Source organism: Schistocerca serialis, chromosome 2 (genome assembly GCF_023864345.2).
Source record: "Schistocerca serialis cubense isolate TAMUIC-IGC-003099 chromosome 2, iqSchSeri2.2, whole genome shotgun sequence".
NCBI classification, from domain to species: domain Eukaryota; kingdom Metazoa; phylum Arthropoda; class Insecta; order Orthoptera; family Acrididae; genus Schistocerca; species Schistocerca serialis.
This window is the reverse complement of record NC_064639.1, coordinates 867,630,438-867,653,370: the sequence shown is the minus strand read 5'-3', so window position 1 is coordinate 867,653,370 and position 22,933 is coordinate 867,630,438. Positions and strand designations below refer to the sequence as shown.

The window sequence follows — 22,933 nt, the reverse complement described above, 5'->3', positions numbered from 1 at the left end:
GCTTAAGAGTGGAATTCTTGTATCACTGACAGTCCGCCTTGCGCCCTTATGGGGTGCGGGAACGAAGGAGGGTTGAAATAAAAACAAAGAGCTAACTGCAGTGGCGGTTTGATCGGTGACATGTCTGTAGTAGCTACTGACCAGATTGTACAGGTAGGATGGACTTACCATGGTGCCGAATGTTGGGAGCATGCGTGGTCTCACCTGGAAGGCAGCGGCGAGCGCCGTGTAGGCGGTGGAGAGGCGGCTGCCCAAGTCCGGCCAGAGCCCGGCCACGCGCAGGATGCGGGCGTTCAGCGCCAGCGACGACATCCACACCCTGGTGGCCGCGCGGTCTGTGACGTCAGCTGGTGCCCGAGCGTCTGTCCACAGGTTCCTGTCAGCGCTGAAAGACAAGCCACCGACGTATGCGGGCTTTTTAAACTCGCTACCCCCGCTCTCCTCCGACATACTGCACAGAACTGAAGGCAAGTCTGTGTCCGTGTGTGGAAGAGCATCTCGTGATTCACGGATGGTGCTACCGAGCAATGCACTGTAGTGCTGAGATACTGGACTCATTCTCTGGAAGACTGCAAGAAGTTGAACAGCGCAACAATAACTATTTAACTGATGCTTGTGTATGTCATTTGTCAATCTTATTGTTTCATTATTATCAATAAAATATCTGTTGAATTTGACCGCGTGACCGTTACGGTCGCACGTTCGAATCCTGCCTCGGGCATGGGTGTGTGTGTTGTCCTTAGGTTAGTTTGGTTTAAATAGTTCTAAGTTCTAGGGGACTGATGACCTCAGATGTCCCATAGTGCTCAGAGCCATTTGAACCATTTTTTTGTTAAATTTGTGAAAATTTGAAAATGTAAATGAAAATGTTGACCTTTACCTGATCTTATACCGCGCAAGTAGGGAAAGTACCCCACCTTATTCTTTGATGCCTTTTCTTGTCTTGGCGCACAGTATCAGGGGACCACTTTTGAGTCAGCCTGAACCTTAGTTAGCTAAGGTGAAATCGCACACAGATGCTCGTACCGAGCAGTTTTGGTGTGCAGTGAATTGTGCTGCACAACATTAAGCGAAGGATTGAAATGTTTTTCATTGCAGTAGTAAGTCATCTCTTTGATAGTATTGCCTCGGATGCAAGATTTTTGAAACTATAAAAAAATTGATGGTGGTCACCCCACACTCAAGCAATGTGTCCCGACAAGTCCACTATCACAGAGCATTGTTTGTGCGGAACTCATGGAATGCGAGTGTACCATGATTTTAGCACAAACTTCGAAATACACTCCAGAGACTAGCTTATCAACAGGGACTGCGCCTATAATCACAGCAAGGCTTGGGAACCAGCACTGGGTCTAATTCAGAAAATACTCTGCAAACACAACGTCTTGGCAGGCAGGGCAGGAGGAGTAACTACAGCTACGCCACCGCAATCGTGGCACCGATGCCATCGCATCCTCTCTCCTGCCGACAAACGCATTCTGTCGCACACAGCGCACATAACGGCTCATGGGGTGAAGGGGATATATACTGATCAGCCGGATAATTACGACCACTTACTTAGTAGCTGGCAAGTCCACTTCTGGCACAGATAAGAGCGGTGACGTGTCGTGGCATGGAAGCAATGAGGCCTTGGTAGGTCGCTGGAGGGAGTTGGCACCACGTATTCACACACAAGTCACCTCATTCCCGTAAATTCCTAATTCTGGTGAGGAGGGAAGGGGGTGATGAGCTCTGACGTCATTTTCAATCACATCCAGATATGTTCGATTGAGTTCAGATCTTGCGAGCTGGGGGGTTAGCGCATCAAATGGAACTCGCTACTGAGTTCCCCGAACCACTCCATCACACACCTTGTCTTGCGACATTGTGCATTATCTTGAAAAATGCCACTGCCGCTTGGTAACGTTTTCTTAATGAGAAGGTGTATACAGTCTTAGTCTGCAACACTCCTTAGCTACCCATGGTGCCTTGCACGAGCTCTACTGGATGCCCACGTGGATGTTCACCAGAGAATAATGGAGCCACCGCCAGTTTGTGACTGTCCTGCAGCACAGGTGTCAAGCGGCTGTTCCCCTAGGAGATGATGGGTTCGCGACCTCCCATTTGCATCATGGAGAAGGTATCGGGATTCATCACACCATGCAACGCTCTGCGACTGTGCCAGCATCCAGTCGTACTTGCCAATGTCATGGGGTTAATGTTGGCACATGCGTGGATCGTTGGCTGCGGAGGCCCATTGTTAGGAGTGTTCGGTGCATTGTGTGCTCTGACACACTTGTACTCTGACCAGCATTAAAGTCTGATGTTAGTTCTGCCACAGTTCACCACCTGTTCTGTTTCACCAGTCTGCCCAACCTACGATGTCCAACATATGTAATGAGGGGTGGCCACCCAAACTCACGGCGTCTGGACGTTGGTTCACTTGTTGAAGACACTCACCAAAGTATTCCTCCAACACCTGACAACTCGTGCAGTTTCCGAAATGCTCGTGCTAAACCTCTGGGCCATATCAATCTGCCCTCGGTCAGACTCAGACATATCGTGCGCTTTCCCCATTCTACACACGGACAGCACGCTCACTAATACTACATGCACTGTGCGTGTGTTTCGCCAGCAGTCATTCCTCGCCAGGTGACGTTGATTTCGCCTGGACGGGTTTTTATCGATAGTAGGTTGGTGGGCTAATGGTCTGGTTAATCAGCGTATGTCGGCCGTGCACCTCCGGGAGCCCAGTTCACCCGACGATGCCAACACATTTGATTGCCGAAATATTGTGCCACCTGGACACCACGTACCGCTCGGAGAAACTAAAGGATCAAACCTCAGTAATATCCACGAGCAGATTCAGAAAGTCACGGTAGCCTTTGCAATAGTTTGCACAAGTGTCAGAAGATGGCTATCCTTTTTTAAAACAATTATTAAAGTAATTCGTAAATTGTTAACAATTTCGTTAAAAGTAATCATTAGTAGTGTTTAAGTGTCACTAGATCTTCCATGCGCACATCTTATGCGTTTGTAGCAAATTGAAGTTGTAGTAACGCCACGACATTTGCCAGATGTGACTTGGCACTTGGGAGGCAGCGGTTAAAACAAGTAATAAGAGCCAGGTCGTTACAAGCGTCTCAAATCTCCGTCCGACAGTCCAGTTTTAGGACGACAAATACCCTTCTTCATCCTTCTCCAGTTTCTCGTTATCCTCCAGCCGTAATGAAGTCGACGTTGACAGAACGTTGAGGTTAAACTCCAGTTTCCTTCCATACTTCGGAAATCTTCAGTGACAGATGTGCTTTCAAGGAGAACTTATAGGGAAGACAGTTTGCTTCTGAAGAAACAGATCTTCCGCACCGCGCTGTCAAAATGATTTCGAGGGAGACTATCGCAACATGTGAATATTTTCATCGAACATCATGTACAGAAGCCATGTCCTTTCGACGACACGAGTGAACATTATCGCAATACGAATAAGTTTTATGCACCATTAGGGGAAATACACAGAGCTTCAAAAGAGAGTAGGCCACAAAAGACAGTGGCGAAATCAAAAAGAAAATAAAAGTTTGACGTTCTCAATACAGCAAGACTTACGTTGACACCACAAAGAAACGTTGTATTGGAAAAGGTATTGTGCCATGTGTCTCAAAGTACCAGATAGCTTGTCATAAGTTGTAGTCTTTTTCCTTATCACAGTGTCTTCCTTAAAAAAAAATGGTTCTAATGGCTCTGAGCACTATGGGACGTAACTTCTGAGGTCATCAGTCCCTTAGAACTTAGAACTACTTAAACCTAACTAACCTAAGGACATCACACACATCCACGTCCGAAGCAGGATTCGAAACTGCGACCGTAACGGTCGCCCGGTTCTAGACTGTAGCTCCTAGAACCGCTCGGCAACCCCTGCCGGCTGTCTTCGTTCGTCAATTTCTATCTCCCTAGGTCCAATATGGATCGATAGTTTTCCTCGCTCATCCTCAAATAATTTCGAAACGAATATTCCTCTTCCAAAATAACTTATAATTCACAAAAGATACCGCCTATAGGAAAATTAAAGAGAATTTTGGAAAAAAATAAGCAACACCAGAATCAAAAATTCTCGTATCAGAGCACAAAAAAGACGAATTTGTTCTGGGCATAATTAGGGATGTAAACTAAGGGAACTAGCTTTTCGACATTTAAATCAAAACATCTTGACATATTCGCGCTTTCTTATTTGTTATTATTAGTACCTGAGTCATGAGAAATAATGCATCGTTTCAAGTAAAGTATCATGATAAATGTTATCATGTCGTATAACACGACACTTGCCATCATTTCATCCAACATGGCATTTGTCGTATCGTGCGATATGACACAACCGTCTCATTAAAGTTTAGGATGCGTGCATCCCTACTCTGGGACTCCTCGCTCACGGAAACTTCCCGTTGTAGATGCATCCCAATCTCTGGAAGCAGATACATTTGTGTATATTTGTTCTCACAGACATCACTATATATGTATCAGGAAATGAGTTTGGTGGAGAAATGGTCCACTCGGGGAAAAACTTATCCCCTCCCCACCCAGAAATAAAAAAAAATTATTTTAGCATCCCTCCCAGGAAGAAATCGACGCCCACAAATTTTATCCCCCTCAGAAAACCTTTCTTTAGCTGTTACATGTATGCTCTTCAGCCATGTGACATCGTATAGGGTTTACAATGGCTGACGAATCTTCTGGATTTTGGGCATAGGATTTGGGACTTTACAACAAGATGCAGGTGTGCCGACACCACGCTGCTAAGACAGTTAACTGCGCGGGGAAGTAGGGTTAACTCGTGCAAAAGCGTGAATTTGTCAAGATGTTTTGATTTAAATCTCTGTGAGTCTACCAGATAAGTTGAAAAGCTAGTTCTCTTCTTTTACATCCCTATCTCTGCCCACGACATATTCGCCTTTTTTGTGCTGTGATAGCAGCGGTTTTCATTCTGGTTTCCTGCTTTTACTCTACCATAATTCTGACATTAGACCGCCATAGCTTGGGAATATGGATTTTTGTTGTCTTTCGAGCCGTGTTGCTTGAGTTGGGCATCGTTTGTCTGGCTCGTCTACGGCTACCTGCCTAGTATGCTCGAACCTGTCCAGTACAACGACGTACTGTGTCCTCAGAGCACACAAGCCTCACCACCTCGTCAAGCTCATATGCCCGCGGGAGGTTTTTCATGGCTTTACTTTTTCTTAGTTTTATTACTCTGCAAATTTGTTTCATGTTTTTTTTTAATTTTTTCAAAGCTTTGTTTAATTTTTTTGTTTTATGGTTTCATATAGTTTATTTATACACACAAGAGATTGTATACGCAAACATATGAAACATAACCATAAACACTTAATACTGCGCACAATACATAGCAAACCGAACGAAATATTAAACATTGTGCGAATTTTACGACACCACGGTATGTAAATACACTCCTGGAAATGGAAAAAAGAACACATTGACACCGGTGTGTCAGACCCACCATACTTGCTCCGGACACTGCGAGAGGGCTGTACAAGCAATGATCACACGCACGGCACAGCGGACACACCAGGAACCGCGGTGTTGGCCGTCGAATGGCGCTAGCTGCGCAGCATTTGTGCACCGCCGCCGTCAGTGTCAGCCAGTTTGCCGTGGCATACGGAGCTCCATCGCAGTCTTTAACACTGGTAGCATGCCGCGACAGCGTGGACGTGAACCGTATGTGCAGTTGACGGACTTTGAGCGAGGGCGTATAGTGAGCATGCGGGAGGCCGGGTGGACGTACCGCCGAATTGCTCAACACGTGGGGCGTGAGGTCTCCACAGTACATCGATGTTGTCGCCAGTGGTCGGCGGAAGGTGCACGTGCCCGTCGACCTGGGACCGGACCGCAGCGACGCACGGATGCACGCCAAGACCGTAGGATCCTACGCAGTGCCGTAGGGGACCGCACCGCCACTTCCCAGCAAATTAGGGACACTGTTGCTCCTGGGGTATCGGCGAGGACCATTCGCAACCGTCTCCATGAAGCTGGGCTACGGTCCCGCACACCGTTAGGCCGTCTTCCGCTCACGCCCCAACATCGTGCAGCCCGCCTCCAGTGGTGTCGCTACAGGCGTGAATGGAGGGACGAATGGAGACGTGTCGTCTTCAGCGATGAGAGTCGCTTCTGCCTTGGTGCCAATGATGGTCGTATGCGTGTTTGGCGCCGTGCAGGTGAGCGCCACAATCAGGACTGCATACGACCGAGGCACACAGGGCCAACACCCGGCATCATGGTGTGGGGAGCGATCTCCTACACTGGCCGTACACCACTGGTGATCGTCGAGGGGACACTGAATAGTGCACGGTACATCCAAACCGTCATCGAACCCATTGTTCTACCATTCCTAGACCGGCAAGGGAACTTGCTGTTCCAACAGGACAATGCACGTCCGCATGTATCCCGTGCCACCCAACGTGCTCTAGAAGGTGTAAGTCAACTACCCTGGCCAGCAAGATCTCCGGATCTGTCCCCCATTGAGCATGTTTGGGACTGGATGAAGCGTCGTCTCACGCGGTCTGCACGTCCAGCACGAACGCTGGTCCAACTGAGGCGCCAGGTGGAAATGGCATGGCAAGCCGTTCCACAGGACTACATCCAGCATCTCTACGATCGTCTCCATGGGAGAATAGCAGCCTGCATTGCTGCGAAAGGTGGATATACACTGTACTAATGCCGACATTGTGCATGCTCTGTTGCCTGTGTCTATGTGCCTGTGGTTCTGTCAGTGTGATCATGTGATGTATCTGAGCCCAGGAATGTGTCAATAAAGTTTCCCCTTCCTGGGACAATGAATTCACGGTGTTCTTATTTCAATTTCCAGGAGTGTAGTTTATACTACGTAGATAAGCTTAACGAAACGACCATACTACTTAGATAAACTTACTAAAAACTTTACTATATCGCAAGTTGAACAACTCGCGTAACAAATAATAAACTATAGAAAAGCATACATCTTGTTACTATCTCTTATCTTAAAACTCTTCTAATTGTTTACTTAAAGTATGCAATAACAAAACAGAAAATTAAGAAACTATCGCTAAAAAAACTCACATAAATATTATTGCCGCGAAATGCTGCAGCAACCAAACCGAACGTTCTAAGGGTACGATTGGCTGAAATAAGCAGAAGAACTGCGAAACAATGTACGCACCACAAAATACTGCCAACGTTTCAATCCTGCAGCAAAATTGACGAACTGAAGCTTAAGTTTTGTCCGAAAATAAATTTTCTACAAGATAGCATACTAATTGTTGAAGAAAATGCAGCAAAACATTTTCTGTTGGTTTGAAATATTTTGATCATTCTTCTGACAATTATTTTTATATCAATTTTCACTTTAGTTTAATTTTCTGGGTGGTCATCGGTAGAGCATTTTGTACTGGGATTAACATAATTCTGGTATGGTACATGTATCATGCTCAAAGATTTTTTGATGATTTTAAGCCACTGATGAAAAAATCTTTAACTTATAAACAAGAAAACGACAATCAACTGTAATAACCAGTTCTTTTAATTACATCCAAATGCACCGTTTAAAATGCAACACATTTTTACGAAACATAATTTCATGTACAGACGAGTAATTTTTTGCCCTTAAAACCCGAACAACGAAAAAATTTAGCAAAGGCTTTTTGCAATTACCGTAAGAATACATTTTTTATCATCATCTGTATCAATTTAAACCGCATAGCAAGTGCGATTAGCGTAAAACCGGATTTTACATGCTTTTTATGTGCAACTTTCGACCGCTATATTGTGGCAACGGGTACAGCTTTCGCAAAACATGACGACGATTAATTACATGTGTTTATCTAACTTCTTACAAAATTTCAACCAATTTACGCAAGAGCGAGGCATAGAAGTGGCGCGCGTAAAAATTCCCACAAAAGGTGTTTTTGTACATAAAATCCGAATTTATGAAAACGAGTTTTCAATTTCATCGTAGGAATGCATTTTTTACTTCTCTGATTCTCTATAAACCGTTTCCGCGCATTAAATTCACGTACGAACGAATTTTACGTGGTTTTTTTAGTTCGACTTTAAACTCTCGTATCTCGACAAGGAATGAATATTACAGGATTAAAAAAAAAATTGGTTCTGACTTCATCCGTTTATCTGTCGTCGTGCAAAGTTTGAACCAGTTCGTACAAGTTTAAAGTACAGAAGTTCCGGGCTTCAAAAAATCCCCAGAAAAAGTTTTTTTTGCACATAAAATCCAAACGAAGCAAGATTTTTTCAAACGGTTAAAACCTACCTTAGAACATGGTCCGATATACTGGTGGACCAAATTTGAACCATTAGTCTCGTCCAATCCGGAGTTATTTAAGGGTAACTGCTTTTGCAAGTAAAATCCGAACGGTGCACATAGAAATGGTGCCATCAGCTGAGCAATAATTTCAGCCCAATTACATCTTTTCCAAAGAATTAATCGGTTAACACAATTTGCCTGGGCACCAGGTTCGGTTCGTCGACCAAACCTTGCTTACTATACTATAACATAGTTACGGTAAGACAGATGACGAATGACTATACTAATGGCCGCTGGTCTGGACTAAAGCATAAACTTTTCGCCCTATGGTCTTAAAGCAAAAAGAAAGAGAGTGCCAAGACCGCCCCAGACCGCGATACTGCGCGCGATCCTTTCATACATATTTATGACAGTGCGGAGAAAAAAGAAGTGGCCATCACCACATCTGGTAATTTTGGTACCCGATAATCATGGTTTTTCGAGTTTATCTTGATAACGGAGACCGATTTTCGAAAACGGGCAATGGTGTTACTAGATGAATGTCTTAAAAATGTACAGTTAATATTTGAGCATTTGTTATGGTTACTTACTTAGATAACTGGCACCAACTGTGCAGAAATGGCTAAAAACCTGTTATTGCTGTTTTATACATAAGAACTGTAATTCAGGATCTCTAGATCTCGGTAATGGATAACTTTCGAAGTTCTTCGAGAATATCGTCTTAAGAACATATAGTAAAAATTTCGACGACGTGCCATAAACAGAAATATAGAAGTGGCCATCCGACAGTTGCTCTATTCGTGTCCATAAATTGTGGTTTTTCGGGGTTTTCTCAAGAACCGTCCACTGATAAATGGTGGTGTTATAAATCACCTAACGCGCACTCTAGGCCATCTAATGCAAAATAACCAACCAATTCCCTCGATTTGTCTGGGTTGGAGGAAGTATGTGATGTTGAAATGTGACCCTGTCCTGCAAGATAGCTACAGTATGCCCGTTCTTCTGATAGGTATGCAAATGGTCACTAGGCCAAGGAATATCCAGAAGTCTTGACCCCTTCTCTCTGTGATCAACAGAAACCGAGATATGACCTCCGGGAAAATCGCATTTTCGCTCGTGACTTTTTGGAACAATTTGATAGCATGTACTATTGTGTACGGGCCGAACTACTGTTGTAAAATATTGATGGAAATCATTTACAGAAAAATGAAAAAGCGTAGAAGCCAGCCAGTGGTAAGATTAGTTATGTTTTCGGAGAAATATTGGAACTTGCGGGCAATACTGACTCTACGACTTATCTTTGAAGATAGGTTAAACAAAGGCAAACATTGCAGATTTTGAGGAAGCTGTTGACGATATGGACTGGAATATCTGAAATTAGCAGGGATAAAACACAGAGTGAAGGGCTACCTAAAACTTGCAGAAAAACCAGACTCGCGTTATTGGAGTCGAAACGCTTGGAAGTGAAGCAGTGGTTAAGAAGGCAGTGATACGGGGTTGGGACTATCCCCGATGTTATTCGATCTGTACATAGAGCAAACAGTAAAGAACATAAAGAAGAGGTTCAAATGGCTCGGAGCACTTTGGGACTTAACTTCAGAGGTCATCAGTCCCCCGGAACTTACAACCACTTAAACCTAACTAGCCTAAGGACATCACACACATCCATGCCCGAGACAAGATACGAACCTGCGACCGTTGCTGTCGCTCGGTTCCAGACTGTAGCGCCTAGAACCGCTCGGCCACTCCGGCCGGCTGAAGAGGTTTGTGAAGGGAATTAAGGTTCAGGGAGGAAGAATAAAAAGTTTGATGTTTGCCGATGACACTGATATAGGCAAGAGGGAGATTGAGTCAATAACTAAATAACTGAAGACTAAGGACTCTCATGGTTATGATGGAGTGCCTAGCAGAATATTAAAGTACTGTGCTGCACATGTTCACCCTTTATTTAGCCATGTTTGTAATTTTTCCTCTAGGAATGGTCAGTTTCCTGAACGTTTAAAGTACTCAGTAGTAAATCCGCTTTGTAAAAAGGGAGAAAGTGATAATGCAGATAATTTTAGACCTATTTTTATGCCATCAGTCTTCGCTGAAGTTATTGAAAAGGCTGTGTATGGAAGGATAATTGATCATTTTATATCAGACGATTTGCTATCAAATGTACAGTTCGGCTTTAAAAGTCGTTTAACAACTGAAAATGCTATATTTTTTCTCTGTGAGGTACTGGATGGGTTAAACAAAAGGTTTGGAACGCTTGGCATATTTTTTGATTTAACTAAGACATTTGATTGTGTTGATCACAAAATCGTGCTCAAGAAGTTGAACCATTATGGAGTATGGTGAGTAGCTCTCAATTGGTTCACAACTGACTTTAGCAACAGAGAGCAAATGAACCATTATGGAATATGGTGAGTAGCTCTCAATTGGCTCACAACTGACTTTAGCAACAGAGAGCAAAAGGTCATTATTCACAATGTTGAGAATGGCTGTGATATTGGGTACACCCAAGGTGGGGGGGGGGGGGGGATGCTCCTGGGATCAGTGTTGGGGCCACTCCTGTTCCTTATTTATGTAAATGATATGTCCCCTAGTGTTACAGGTAACTCTAAAATATTTCTGTTTGCTGTAGTAAAAGATGTTGTGTGCAATATTGGCTTGGTTTCAAATAGTGCACTTCATGACCCAAGTTTATGGCTTGTAGAAAATAAACTAACGCTAAATCACAGTAAGACTCAGTTTTTACAGTGTCTAACACACAATTCAACAGAACTCAATCTTTTAATTTCACAAAATAGGCATATGATTAGTGAAACTGAACAGTTCAAATTTCTAGGCGTTCAGATAGGTAGTAAACTGTCGTGGATAGCCCACATTCAGGATCTTTTTTAAAGACTTAATGCTGCCATATTTACTATTCGAACGGTATCTGAAGTGAGCGATCGTTCGACACAAAAATTGGTCTACTTTGCTTATTTTCATTCGCTCATGTCATATGGTATTATATTTTGGGGTAACTCTTCCTATTCTAAAAGGATATTATTGGCTTAGAAATGGTCAGTTCGGGCAATAAGTTGTGTAATTTCACGAACCTCTTGTTGACTCCGGTTCACGAGTCTGGGTACTGTGACATTGGCCTCTCAGTATATATATATATATATATATATATATATATATATATATTGTTGTGACTTGGCAAGACAGCCAAGCCACTAGGAGATAGCCGAAAGGCACGCGTTTACGCTCACGCAGGCTGGCGTGAGGTCTGGAACAGTTAAGGGAATTTATAGTAGCAAAGAAGGTAAGTAACTACTGGAATACTTAACTTTAATTCATAATTGGTGAACATCGGTCTGACGGTACATGCATCACAAGTTAATAGCAAATGATAATGGCGCCTTGCTAGGTCGTAGCAATTGACGTAGCTGAAGGCTATCGTCTCGGCAAATGAGAGCGTAATTTGTCAGTGAACCATCGCTAGCAAAGTCGGCTGTACAACTGGGGCGAGTGCTAGGAAGTCTCTCTAGATCTGCCGTGTGGCGGCGCTCGGTCTGCAATCACTGACAGTGGCGACAAGCGGGTCCGACGTATATTAACGGACCGCGGCCGATTTAAAGGCTACCACTTAGCAAGTGTGGTGTCTGGCGGTGACACCACATATATATATATATATGTGGTATATATATATATATATATATATATATATATATATATATATATATATATATATATTCCGTGACACCACATATATATATATATATATATATATATATATATATATTCCTTACTGTCATTTCTTGTTAACAGTATTAGCTTATTCCCAAGAATAAGCAGCTGTCACTCAGTTAATACTCGTCAGAAATCAAACCTGCATTTGGATCAGACTTCCTTAACTTTTGTGCAGAAAGGTGTGCAGTATACTGCTGCATCCATTTTCAATAAGTTACCACTCGAATTTCAAGTTGATTCTTGTTGTATTGTTCTTGTTGTATTGTTGATTGCGTTTAATTAAACTTATTGACTGACCTTTTCTGGTTCATAAACATTTATTTTTATCGGGTATTACTTTTAAGTTGTAATTTCATGTACTGACAAGTTCCATGACCTTGAAGATTTGCTTCTGAATTTGGTCCTACGGAACTTGTTGTGTAACTAAAAAAAAAAGGGTTACTGCATAAGTTACAACTATTATTGAATATTGAAGCATCACGTGAAGCACAAATTAACAAACTGTTCTCTTGTAGTACAATGCTCCACATTTAAATGAACAAGTCCACCAGAAATTTTCACTATCACGTTGGTCGTGTACTGTGATTTTGATTCCTTCAGATGAGGTGACGAACTGGGCCGAGCTCTTGCTCGCTCGGCGCTGTGTTACCCTGAGCGTGAGACCGCTGCTGTTTCGAGAGGGAAGACGTGCTCTGCAGAAGAGCCTCCCATACTTACTGCTGCAGCTTGTGGTGAGTCCTCGCTGATTTCTGTGCTATCGATTCGTGTTGCCAACTTTGGTGTGCCACCGCGATGTCTCTATAGTACCACAGATTTACAACTCAATAGTGACATGTGAAAAATTTTAGACTAATTTGTAAGGGTGTGACACATTGAGGTTTGTGTTCGCTGGGATAAGCGTGCACTAACACGACCACTTACGATAAGTGGGGAAACTGGGTTTGAGTCGCAGCCGGCACAAATTTTGATGTGTTGCTGTTGGGTAGTAGGTTTGTACCTAACACCGCTGATTTCAAGAAATTCGCAGTCAGAGAAATAATTTCGAAATATTCTTACTGTTCCCTTTTGTTCAATCAATATTTTCTTTAAAAGCGATTAGTTATTCCAAAAAATTATTCTGTAAGATATTATTGAGTGGAAATATGCAAAATATGCTAGGAGGTTGATTCGTTTGTTTCCATGACCAGCAACTATCCAAGAAACAGAAGTAACTGAACTTAAAAGTGTGAGCAACTCAGTAATATGCTTTGTTCAGTTCCATTTTTCATTGATATGCACCCTAAAAATTTTGAGCAGTTTGTCCTGGCCATTGTCCCGTGTTCTGCTGCTGCAACAGTTGTTCGTATGATTCTGCTTGTTGTAATGAATTTAAAGTAGCAATTTTGTCTCAAAATTAAGGAGTGTCATTTTCAGAAAACAAGTTAGCAATTCTTTGTGAGGAACACCATTAAGAATTTCTTCTGTTGCATTCTCTGTAATGGGAGTTATTTTCAGACTAATATTATTTAGAGAAAGTACCAAGTCTGCTTAATGAATGTTAAGTGGAAGGTCATTCACATATACATATAACAAATAAGAGTTGCCCCAAAATTGAACCCTGTGCGACACCCTTTGTCATTTCTCCTCCGTCACTGTTAAGTATCAGTCGAAGTAGGATTTTGTGAGTTACCTCTGTAGATGGACTAGGCTTGCTCAGCATTCTTCCCAAGGATCTCAGATGGCAACTGCCTTACCTCTGATTAGTTTTATGTGGTCATTTCACTGTAAACCGCTGTCAAATACGATTGCCATTGCAAAAGTCATGGCAAATATTTTTTGTCTCGAAAATGGTAACGAATTACAAATTAAGAAATATATAAATTAGTGGTTGGTTCATATTAAACATTACATGTAGGGAGATGGATGAACACACACATGCCGCCATAAAGGTATAGCACGAGAGAAAATACGAAAAAAAAGAATGTTTGTCGTTACAAACGTGATATACTCTCAATTGAAACTGTACACAATAGTACGTTACAAACTACGCGTATTCCATGGCACCATGAGGCTCCCCAAGAATGCACAGTAACATGACGTGACGGTAGACGACAGTCCTCTCCAGGAGAATGAAGTGTGAAGAGAGACGACAGTGTGAATTGAGCAGCCATTGACAGTGGATGTTACCCGACTTGAACAGTGCTCTTACGTAATGATTGCAGTCAACCGTGGAAGGAATATGAGACAATGCCACGAGGAGCTTGTGGAAGAGGTAGGAAATGCGGATCTATCGTACCGAATAGTTGCTCGGTCTGTGGTGTCACCGCCAGACACCACACTTACTAGGTGGTAGCCTTTAAATCGGCCACGGTCCGCTAGTATACGTCGGACCCGCGTGTCGCCACTATCAGTGATTGCAGACCGAGCGCCGGCACACGGCAGGTCTAGAGACACTTCCTAGCACTCGCCCAGTTGTACAGCCGACTTTGCTAGCGATGGTTCACTGACAAATTACGCTCTCATTTGCCGAGACGATAGTTAGCATAGCCTTCAGCTACGTCATTTGCTACGACCTAGCAAGGCGCCATTACCAGTTACTATTGATGCTGTAAAACATGTACCGTCAAGAGCTATGTTCACCAATTATGGATTAAAGTTAAGTATTCCAGCAGCTACGTACTATTTTTGCTACTATAAATTCCTTGTCCTGTTCCAGACCTCACGCCAGCCTGCGTGAGCTTAAACGCGTGCCTTTCGGCTTCCTGTCGTAGTGGATTGGCTGTCTTGCCAGTCCACAACACGGTGCACAGTAGATGCTTTCAGGCGTGGCAGAGCTACAACGGCCGACAAACACCAACCCGGGCAGGCGGCCGGTCAGTGTATGTACAGGGTGTGTTCGTACCCAGATCACCCAGTGCCTGGAGAATAACAGAAGGCTGGCGCTACAGGAATTACAGCGCCGTACTGGTATTTAGAAGACAAGAATCTACAGGACTGTATGCAACGAGCTAGACATGCATACCGTACGAGGTGGCGCAGTGGTTAGCACCCTGGACTCGCATTCGGGGGGACGACGGTTCAAATCCGCGTCCGGCCATCCTGATTTAGGTTTTCGGTGATTTCCCTTAATCGCTTCAGGCAAATGCCAGGATGGTTCCTTTGAAAGGGCACGACCGACTTCCTTCCCCATCCCTCCCTAATCTGACGGGACCGATGACCTCGCTGTTTGGTCCCCCCCCCCCCCCCCCCTCAAAATCATCCAACCAACCTAGAAACGTTGAACTTTTTGCAAAGTGTGTGCCTCATGCGCTAAGTGAAGTGGAGAAGTGGACAGCTTACGAAACTTGTCGTGTGCATCTAGCCCATTACGAGGAGGAGGGAGACAATATGCTTGAAAGAGTCACCCCAGAGATGAATTTTGGGCCAGAGACTATGAGCCAGAATCGAGAAGCCAACACACGGAATGGTTCACCACGCGCCACGCAGACAGAAATTTCTTCGGGGTGCCTCTCCTGTCAAGTTAATGGTCATCATAGCCTGTGACATTACAGGACTGATCTTGCGCCATTTCGTTACACACGGACAAACTGTTACTGCACTGTAGTGCTGTCGCACTTTCCGGCAGCGATACCTACGAGGGGCTATTCGGGAGAGACGTGCTGGAAGTCTACACGATGCACTAATTCTCCAGGACGGCCGCGTGGGGTAGCCGCGCCGTCTCGGACGTCTTGTCCCGGTCCCATGTCGGAAGTTGGAATCCTCCCTAGGGCACGGATGTGTGTGTGTCGTCCTTAGCGTAAGTTAGTTTAAGTTAGTGTGTAAGCTTAGGGACTGATAACCTCAGCAGTTTGGTCTCATAAGACCTTACCACAAATTTCCAAAAATTTCTTCAGGACAAGGCGAGAGCCCATACGGCAGCGTGTGCGCGGAATCTGCTTGCGAGATGGGAATGGGAAGTACTGGAGCATTCACCACATTTGCCGGACTTATCGCCTTGCGATTATGGTTTCATACCAAAACTGAAAGGGCCATTGCGTGCAACACGCTTTCGAACACGTGAATACATTACCACAGCACTGACGCGTGAGATCTGACGATTCGCTCACGGTGAGGCCGGGGGTGTTCGGCGTCTTCCCTAGCTTTGCCAGCGCGTGATGGATTCGTTGTGAGACAAGTACGAGGGACTGTAAGATGTCACAGGATGGTGTTCCTGCCCTGTACTGCTGCAAGTGGCAGTAAAACACATTCGAAACGACAAAGTTCAATTGTCTTTTTTCTCGTGTTATATCTTTATGGCGGTGTGTGCGTTCATCCACCTCCCTCATGTAATGTTCACATATGAACTAGCCTTCCATTTGCATATTTCAGAATTTCTTAAATCGTTACCATTTTCGAGACGAAAAAAAGTTGGCACAGCTTTTGCAATGACCCTCGTATTTCACAGATGTGAGTGCTCGCAGTGATGGTTAGGCAATTGTGTGATCAGACAATAATTAGTTTCTTCCGCCTGTTGACGCGCAGTACGGTACAGTTGTTTATTTTGAGGATCAACTGGCTGTTGCTACTGCGCCAGGCAGCGTTTCGCTACAGATATCCCAGCATTTCGCTGCTGTTTTCTACCGTTGTGACTTCTCTACGACAAGGGAACATCAAGACGTACAGGAAGACGGCTTTAGTGTCGGTCCTGCCACAAATCAGAATGCACGGGAAGAAGATATTTACGAGCGTGTACCTGTCACGGAGTGAGTGGCTGGAGATGCGAGAAGCGCTGTCGGCCGTCTGCTGGTTTCTCGCAGAAGCCTCGGCTTTCGTCAGACTTTCTACAGTCAAGCCCGGCTTATATTTCAGATACCGAAAGTATTACCCTCGGCGGCGGCGGCCCGAATCAGCATACGCGTTCGATGAAATATTCAGCCACACGTGAACGCCGACGCCGATTGCAGCTGTGTCTACGACTGTGCCCCACCGCCTCTGCGGGGAGGGTGTCATTTGCCTCTGGTAGCGGCCGCGCAGCTCATGCAGTATTGACAGCATACCGAGCTGTCGTGGCCGTCTGCAGACGCCCGGCAGGGTCGTGGGCCGTCCAGACAAAAGGCGAACACCACCGGTATTCCTTCTTAAATTTTTTATTGGCCTTGGAGAAGACCCTACATATCAACCCACGTAAACAACATAGGTATACGTACAGTTTGTACGTCTGGCGAACAAAACAAACTGAATATAAATAAGAAACTGTCTAAGTTGCACTTTTTTTGATGAATACGTTCCCGTTTCTGATCCACTAACCTTCATTAGAAATCTCCTTGAACAGTCTACGAGCATAATGCAACCCCTGAGTTGGATATTAGTACCAAAAAGGTACATTTCATGTAATTGGCTCAAATGGCTCTGAGCACTATGGGACTCAACTGCTGTGGTCATAAGTCCCCTAGAACTTAGAACTACTTAAACCTAACTAACCTAAGGACAGCACACAACACCCAGCCATCACGAGGCAGAGAAAATCCCTGACCCCGCCGGGAATCGAAGCCGGGGACCCGGGCGTGGGAAGCGAGAACGTTCATGTAATTCTGGTGTTATCCTCCCGCCGGCCGAGGTGGCCGAGCGGTTCTAGGCTCTACAGTGTGGAACCGCGCGAGCGCTATAGTTATAGGTTCGAATCCTGCCTCGGGCATGGGAGTGTGTGATGTCCTTAGGTTAGTTAGGTTTAAGTAGTTCTAAGTTCTACGGGACTGATGACCTCAGAAGTTAAGTCCCATAGTGCTCAGAGCCATTTGAACCATTTTTTTGCTATCCTCCGTTAGGTCAAGTGCCTTTTTTTGATTCCATCAGGAAGCAGTAAAGATATTCGACACGAGATCGCTGGCGGACACAACAAAGCCTAGCTGATGCCGTGTCTCCAGCGGCGGCCACGACTTCTGCTCGTACAGCAGCAGAAAACCCCCAGTTCTTTCAGCAATTGAACTCCCCTTTGTAAAACTGCTTCAGATGTCTGATTACTTTACAAATGAGTTCATGTGTTAAATATTTGACGTTACACACGTAAGCGAGAAAAAGTTTAAAGATGTAGTACCGGTACACTTATCTGGGCTGAAAAAATGAAATTATCAAAATTTGCCCCAAAAAATTCTTTGTCTCTTCACCTTTGCGTACGTGAAGATTTCAGCACAAAATCTTTATTGGTTGCTGAGTTGTAGAGAAATAAATACCGTGAAATGTATTCGCGAACTCCGAATGAGGTACCGTTACAACTATACAAGTTACTGCAGACGAATGAAAATTTTTGCCGGACCAGGACTCGAATCCAGAGTTCCCATTCTCGCGAGCGGTCGTCTTAACCGCTTTTTTTAGAAAAATGTTTTGATCATTGTTATTCTCCGTATTTGGTCTGCGCGGATGTCAAATGGCACCTGTTCAAGTTGATCGTTGAATACTTTACTCGTTTTTTTGTTTTTTTTTTCTTTTTTTTTTATTACAGAGGGCAGACAGCCCTCTAACCGAACACACTGTTCGCTTAGGCTATCTGACCCCGTTTCACAGGCAGACCCAGACATCCATATCTCCCAACTATTGCTACCCATAGTGCTCGTAGTCGGCCGGTGTGGCCGAGCGGTTCTAGGCGCTTCAGTCCGGAACCACGCTGCTGCTACGGTCGCACGTTCGAATCCTGCCTCGGGCATGGATGTGTTTAAGTAGTTCTAAGTTCTAGGGGACTGATGACCTCAGATGTTAGGTCCAATAGTGCTCAGAGCCATTTGATCCATAGTGCTCGTACAATTACGTGATTCCCGCACAGGGAGAGAATTATTTAGTTTTATCGTCAGATTCGCTTGGCTTCGGCATGAAATACGTTAGTGCCAAGGCAGTCTGACGAGGAAAACAAATAAGTTTCTACAGTTCAGTAGTTTTGGTACACTACATCAAAGACGTGATAAGTGGGAGGATTACCAGTAGTATTGATAGAATTCGATTGCATAATTGTGCAAGCAATATGGGTAGCAGATATTGGGATATATGGAAGTTTGGGTCTGTCCGTGAAGCGTGCTCGGATAGCCAAAGCAGTTAAGGCTACCGCTCGCGTAAAGAGGGAAATCTGGGTTCGAGTCCCGGTACAGCAAAATTTTTCATTTGTTTCTTGTAACTTATACAGCTGCGGTGTTTTGTGAATACATTTCACGAATTAATATAACTATAAATCGTCAACAATGCATCGGACTGTACAGGCAGTATCAAATGTAGGCACTGCAATAATGCATAGGAATTACAGTTGCGCTCTACCGAAACTACAGTTGAGTAGTTTTGGCACACTACATAAACGGACTGGGTCTGCGGATAGGCGGCGCTCGGTGGGGGCGTGGATCGGCCTTGAGACGTACCGAGATAGTACGAGCAATTGCGATAATGCTGCGTCCCACATGGCGCAGTAGTTACCTCACCTGCCTAGTAAACAGGGGATCCCGGGTTCGAATTCCGGTCCAGTACACATTTTCGCTCGTCGCCGCTGATTCCGCTTAATACCCCGCTGCAGCTGATAACAGTGATCCCCCCCTTTAAATTACAAATAGTGTTTCGCAACTACGGGATCTGCGTGCTGTCTGTTCTTTCGAAAGAACAGACACCATGCATTCAAATAAGAAAACGGTTGTGTTGGTATTGGTGATAATGGAGTGCAAGAAATCTACAGCAAACAGGAATTTAAGCAGCCACAACTGTGAACATGGCTAGATTGATAACACTTCACCAACCCAAGATTACATCGACAGGCCAACTTCACCCACAGTATATTTTTCATCAACAAGCTATATGTGACTGGGACTGTGTTACATCCAAAAATATGTTCTATTAAACATAGTGGATCTTGTGCTCACCGGCGGGGACTGAGACTTTGCTGTGTCCACTGGCGACCTCGTGACAGCCAGCTAATGCTAAAGGGAAAGATGGATAGTATCCATTATGTAGAACAGCCAAGAGCAACTGTAACGACGGGGGACCAAGAGAAAAGTGCTTCATTTAAAAAGGATCTAATGCAGGGATGCTGTGTTTCTCGTCTAAGGTACAGCTTGTTCGTCGAAGAAGGGATGACGGAAATAAAAGCTGCAGAAGTGTGATTAGAATTCAGAGCAACACAATATCAGCGATACAACTCGCTGATGACATTGCTGTCGTCAGTAAAACTGGGGTGGAACTACACGACGCGTTGAACGGAGTGCACAGTGTACTGAAGACTAAATAGGGATTTAAAATAAACCAAAGAAAGACGAAAGTAACGGGGAGCAGCAGAAATGAGATGAGCGGCAAAACTTAATGTCATAGCTGGAAACCATGTGGCTGACGAAGCGAAAGAATTCTGTTGCCTTGGAAGAAAGATAAGGCGCAAGGAGGATATAAGAAACAGATTAGCACAAAATAGAGAGCATTTCTCTCCAAAATTAGTCTGTTAGTATCAAATGTTATCATTAATTTGAGAAAAATTCTAAGAATATTCTTGTGAAGCTAAGAGTTATTTGCAAGTGAATTATGAACTGTGGGAAAACCAAAGCAGAAGAGAATCCAAGCATATGAGATGTGGTCAAAATGATGCTGAAAATTAATGGACTGATAAGGTAAAAAAATGAGGGAAGTCTCTTCTACAGAAAGGGCGCAGACGCGAATATGTTCCATCGGGTTTAGTCAGGCGAATTTGGTGACCGAGACATCAACTTGAGTCCACTGCCATGCTACTGAAACAACTGTAGCACGATTCTGGCCTCGCACCACAGACATTTATCCTGCTGGAATGTGCCATAGCCGCTGGGAAAGACAAGCATCAAGGAATGCAGGTGCTCCGCAATAACGGTTACATAGTCCACAGATGTGATGGTGTCTTCGGTTACTACTGCAAGTCCTATGGAAGGCCAGGTGAACGTCCCCTGCAGCGCAACGCCCCTCTGCTCAGACACATTGGGCTCCGACACACTTGTGCCTGCACAAACTTTGTACTCCACCGCCAGACGTGTCACGCATCACTTCCTGTCGTGCTTTGCCCTGCGGTCGTGCTTCCGACTCCTACGTTCTGCGATGAAGAATGGACAGCCAACATTTCATCACCAGCTTGTGCTTTCACCGTCCTCCAACCACCTCCTGTTAGGTTGGATTAGATTAGATTAGATTCAGTTTTCGCTCCATAGATCCAAAAAATGAGATGATTCTTGTAAGTGTGGAACTTGCCAGAAAATATAACACAAAAAACATAAAACATTTGAATATAATACTTGCTACCCTGATAATTTGTCAGTAGGTTGTAAAAATGGGTGAATACAACACAGTAAACTGGAACAGCTAATATTTACAGAATTAATACGCTGTCAGAATGAGACATTGTTATGCACTATTGATAAAGTTATCATACACAAAATACATAATCTTGACTCTGCTGTCAAAACTAGCAGACATTTTAACTTAAGCTGCCCTAATAGCCTCTGTTAAGATATTCATCTATAGAGAGGAAGAAGGTGCCTATCAAAAAATTTTCAAACTCTATGTAACCCTTGCTTAATGTGAAAGCACGTTTTTAATGGTTGCTGGCAATGTATTGTAAATGTGTGTTCCTGAATATTGAACCTCTTTTTGGACTATGGTAAGTGATTTTATGTCTTTATGTAGATTGTACTTCTTCCTAGTACTGATACTGTATATTGAGCTACTGGTTGGAAATAGAAATATATTACTTACAACAAACTTCATTGAGGAATAAATAAACTGAGAAGCATTGGTTGAAATACAAAGTTCCTTGAACAGGTTTCTACATGATGGTCTTGAATTTACACCACAAATGATTCTTATTAAACGCTTTTGCATGCTAAAAACTTTTGCTCAGTTTCATGAGTTACCCCAGACTATGATTCTGTATGACATAATAGAATGAAAGTAAGCAGTGTATGCCACTTTTTATATTTATATCTCATACATCTGACATCATTCTCACTGCAAATACAGACTCTTTAGGCGTTTCAGTAATTCTGTGGTATGCCCTTCCCAACTAAATTTATTATCCAGTTGTAATTCCATAAATTTAACACCGTCAACCTCTTCGATCTGCATGTCTTCATATGTTATACACATCCTTCAAGGATATCTCTTACAGGTTTTGGACTGCACATAGTGAGTCTCTTCAAAGTTTAAAGACAGTGAATTAGCTTTAAATCATTTGTTAAAGTCAGTGAAAATTTGATTAGCAGCTATTTCTAAAACTGTACTTGACTTGCTGCTTATTGCAATATTTGTATCACCTGCAAACAAAACAAACTTACCATCTGGCAATGTAACTCACGAAAGGTCATTAATGTACGCAAGAAAAAACAATGGACTCAAAATGGAACCTTGAGGAACACCACATGTAATTAATACCCAATCAGATGAAAACTGCTTACTCCTCAGGTATTTCGCAGTGACACCCTTTGTTTCCTGTTACATAAGACTCAAACCATCTCGCAGCATTGCTGGTGACACCATAATATTCTAATTTATTTTAGAGAATGCTGTAGTTCACACAGCCAAATACCTTTGAGAGGTCACAGAAAATGCCAGTAGCCTCTAATTTATTATCTAATGAATCAAGTACATTCTCAGGATCAAGTACATTCTCACTGTAAGTGTAAGTAACTTTCTCTTTATCAGAACCCTCATGAAATCCGAACTGTGACTTGGACAATATATTATTTGCAGTCAGGAAACACTTGAACACAACCTTTTCAAATATTTTTGAGGAAGCTGGCAAAAGTGGAATTGGTCGATAGTTTTATAGTGTCTCTTTATCCCCCTTCTTGTAAAGAGGCTTTGCTCAAGCAGTCTGGAAATGTTCCGCTGATAAGAGATTGATTACACAAATAATTTAAGATATATCTCAACTCGCATGAGCACTCTTTGATTAATTTTGTTGATATGTTATCATACCCTCAAGAATACTTAGAT

General features: G+C 43.6%; 1 protein-coding gene across 1 annotated transcript in view; it reads right to left on the bottom strand.

Annotated features, from left to right (window-relative positions):
• Window positions 1-16,773, bottom strand: part of LOC126455994 (putative odorant receptor 19b) — a 115,612-nt gene extending 98,839 nt beyond the window's left edge. Inside the window, exons 1-2 of the mRNA XM_050091752.1 lie at window positions 16,716-16,773; window positions 205-385 (exon numbers count right to left, since the gene is read on the bottom strand). Of these exons, the coding sequence (XP_049947709.1) occupies window positions 205-312 (108 nt within the window). The 5' untranslated portion in view covers window positions 313-385; window positions 16,716-16,773. The remainder of the gene's footprint in view (window positions 1-204; window positions 386-16,715) is intronic.
• Between the last annotated feature and the right edge of the window lie 6,160 nt (window positions 16,774-22,933).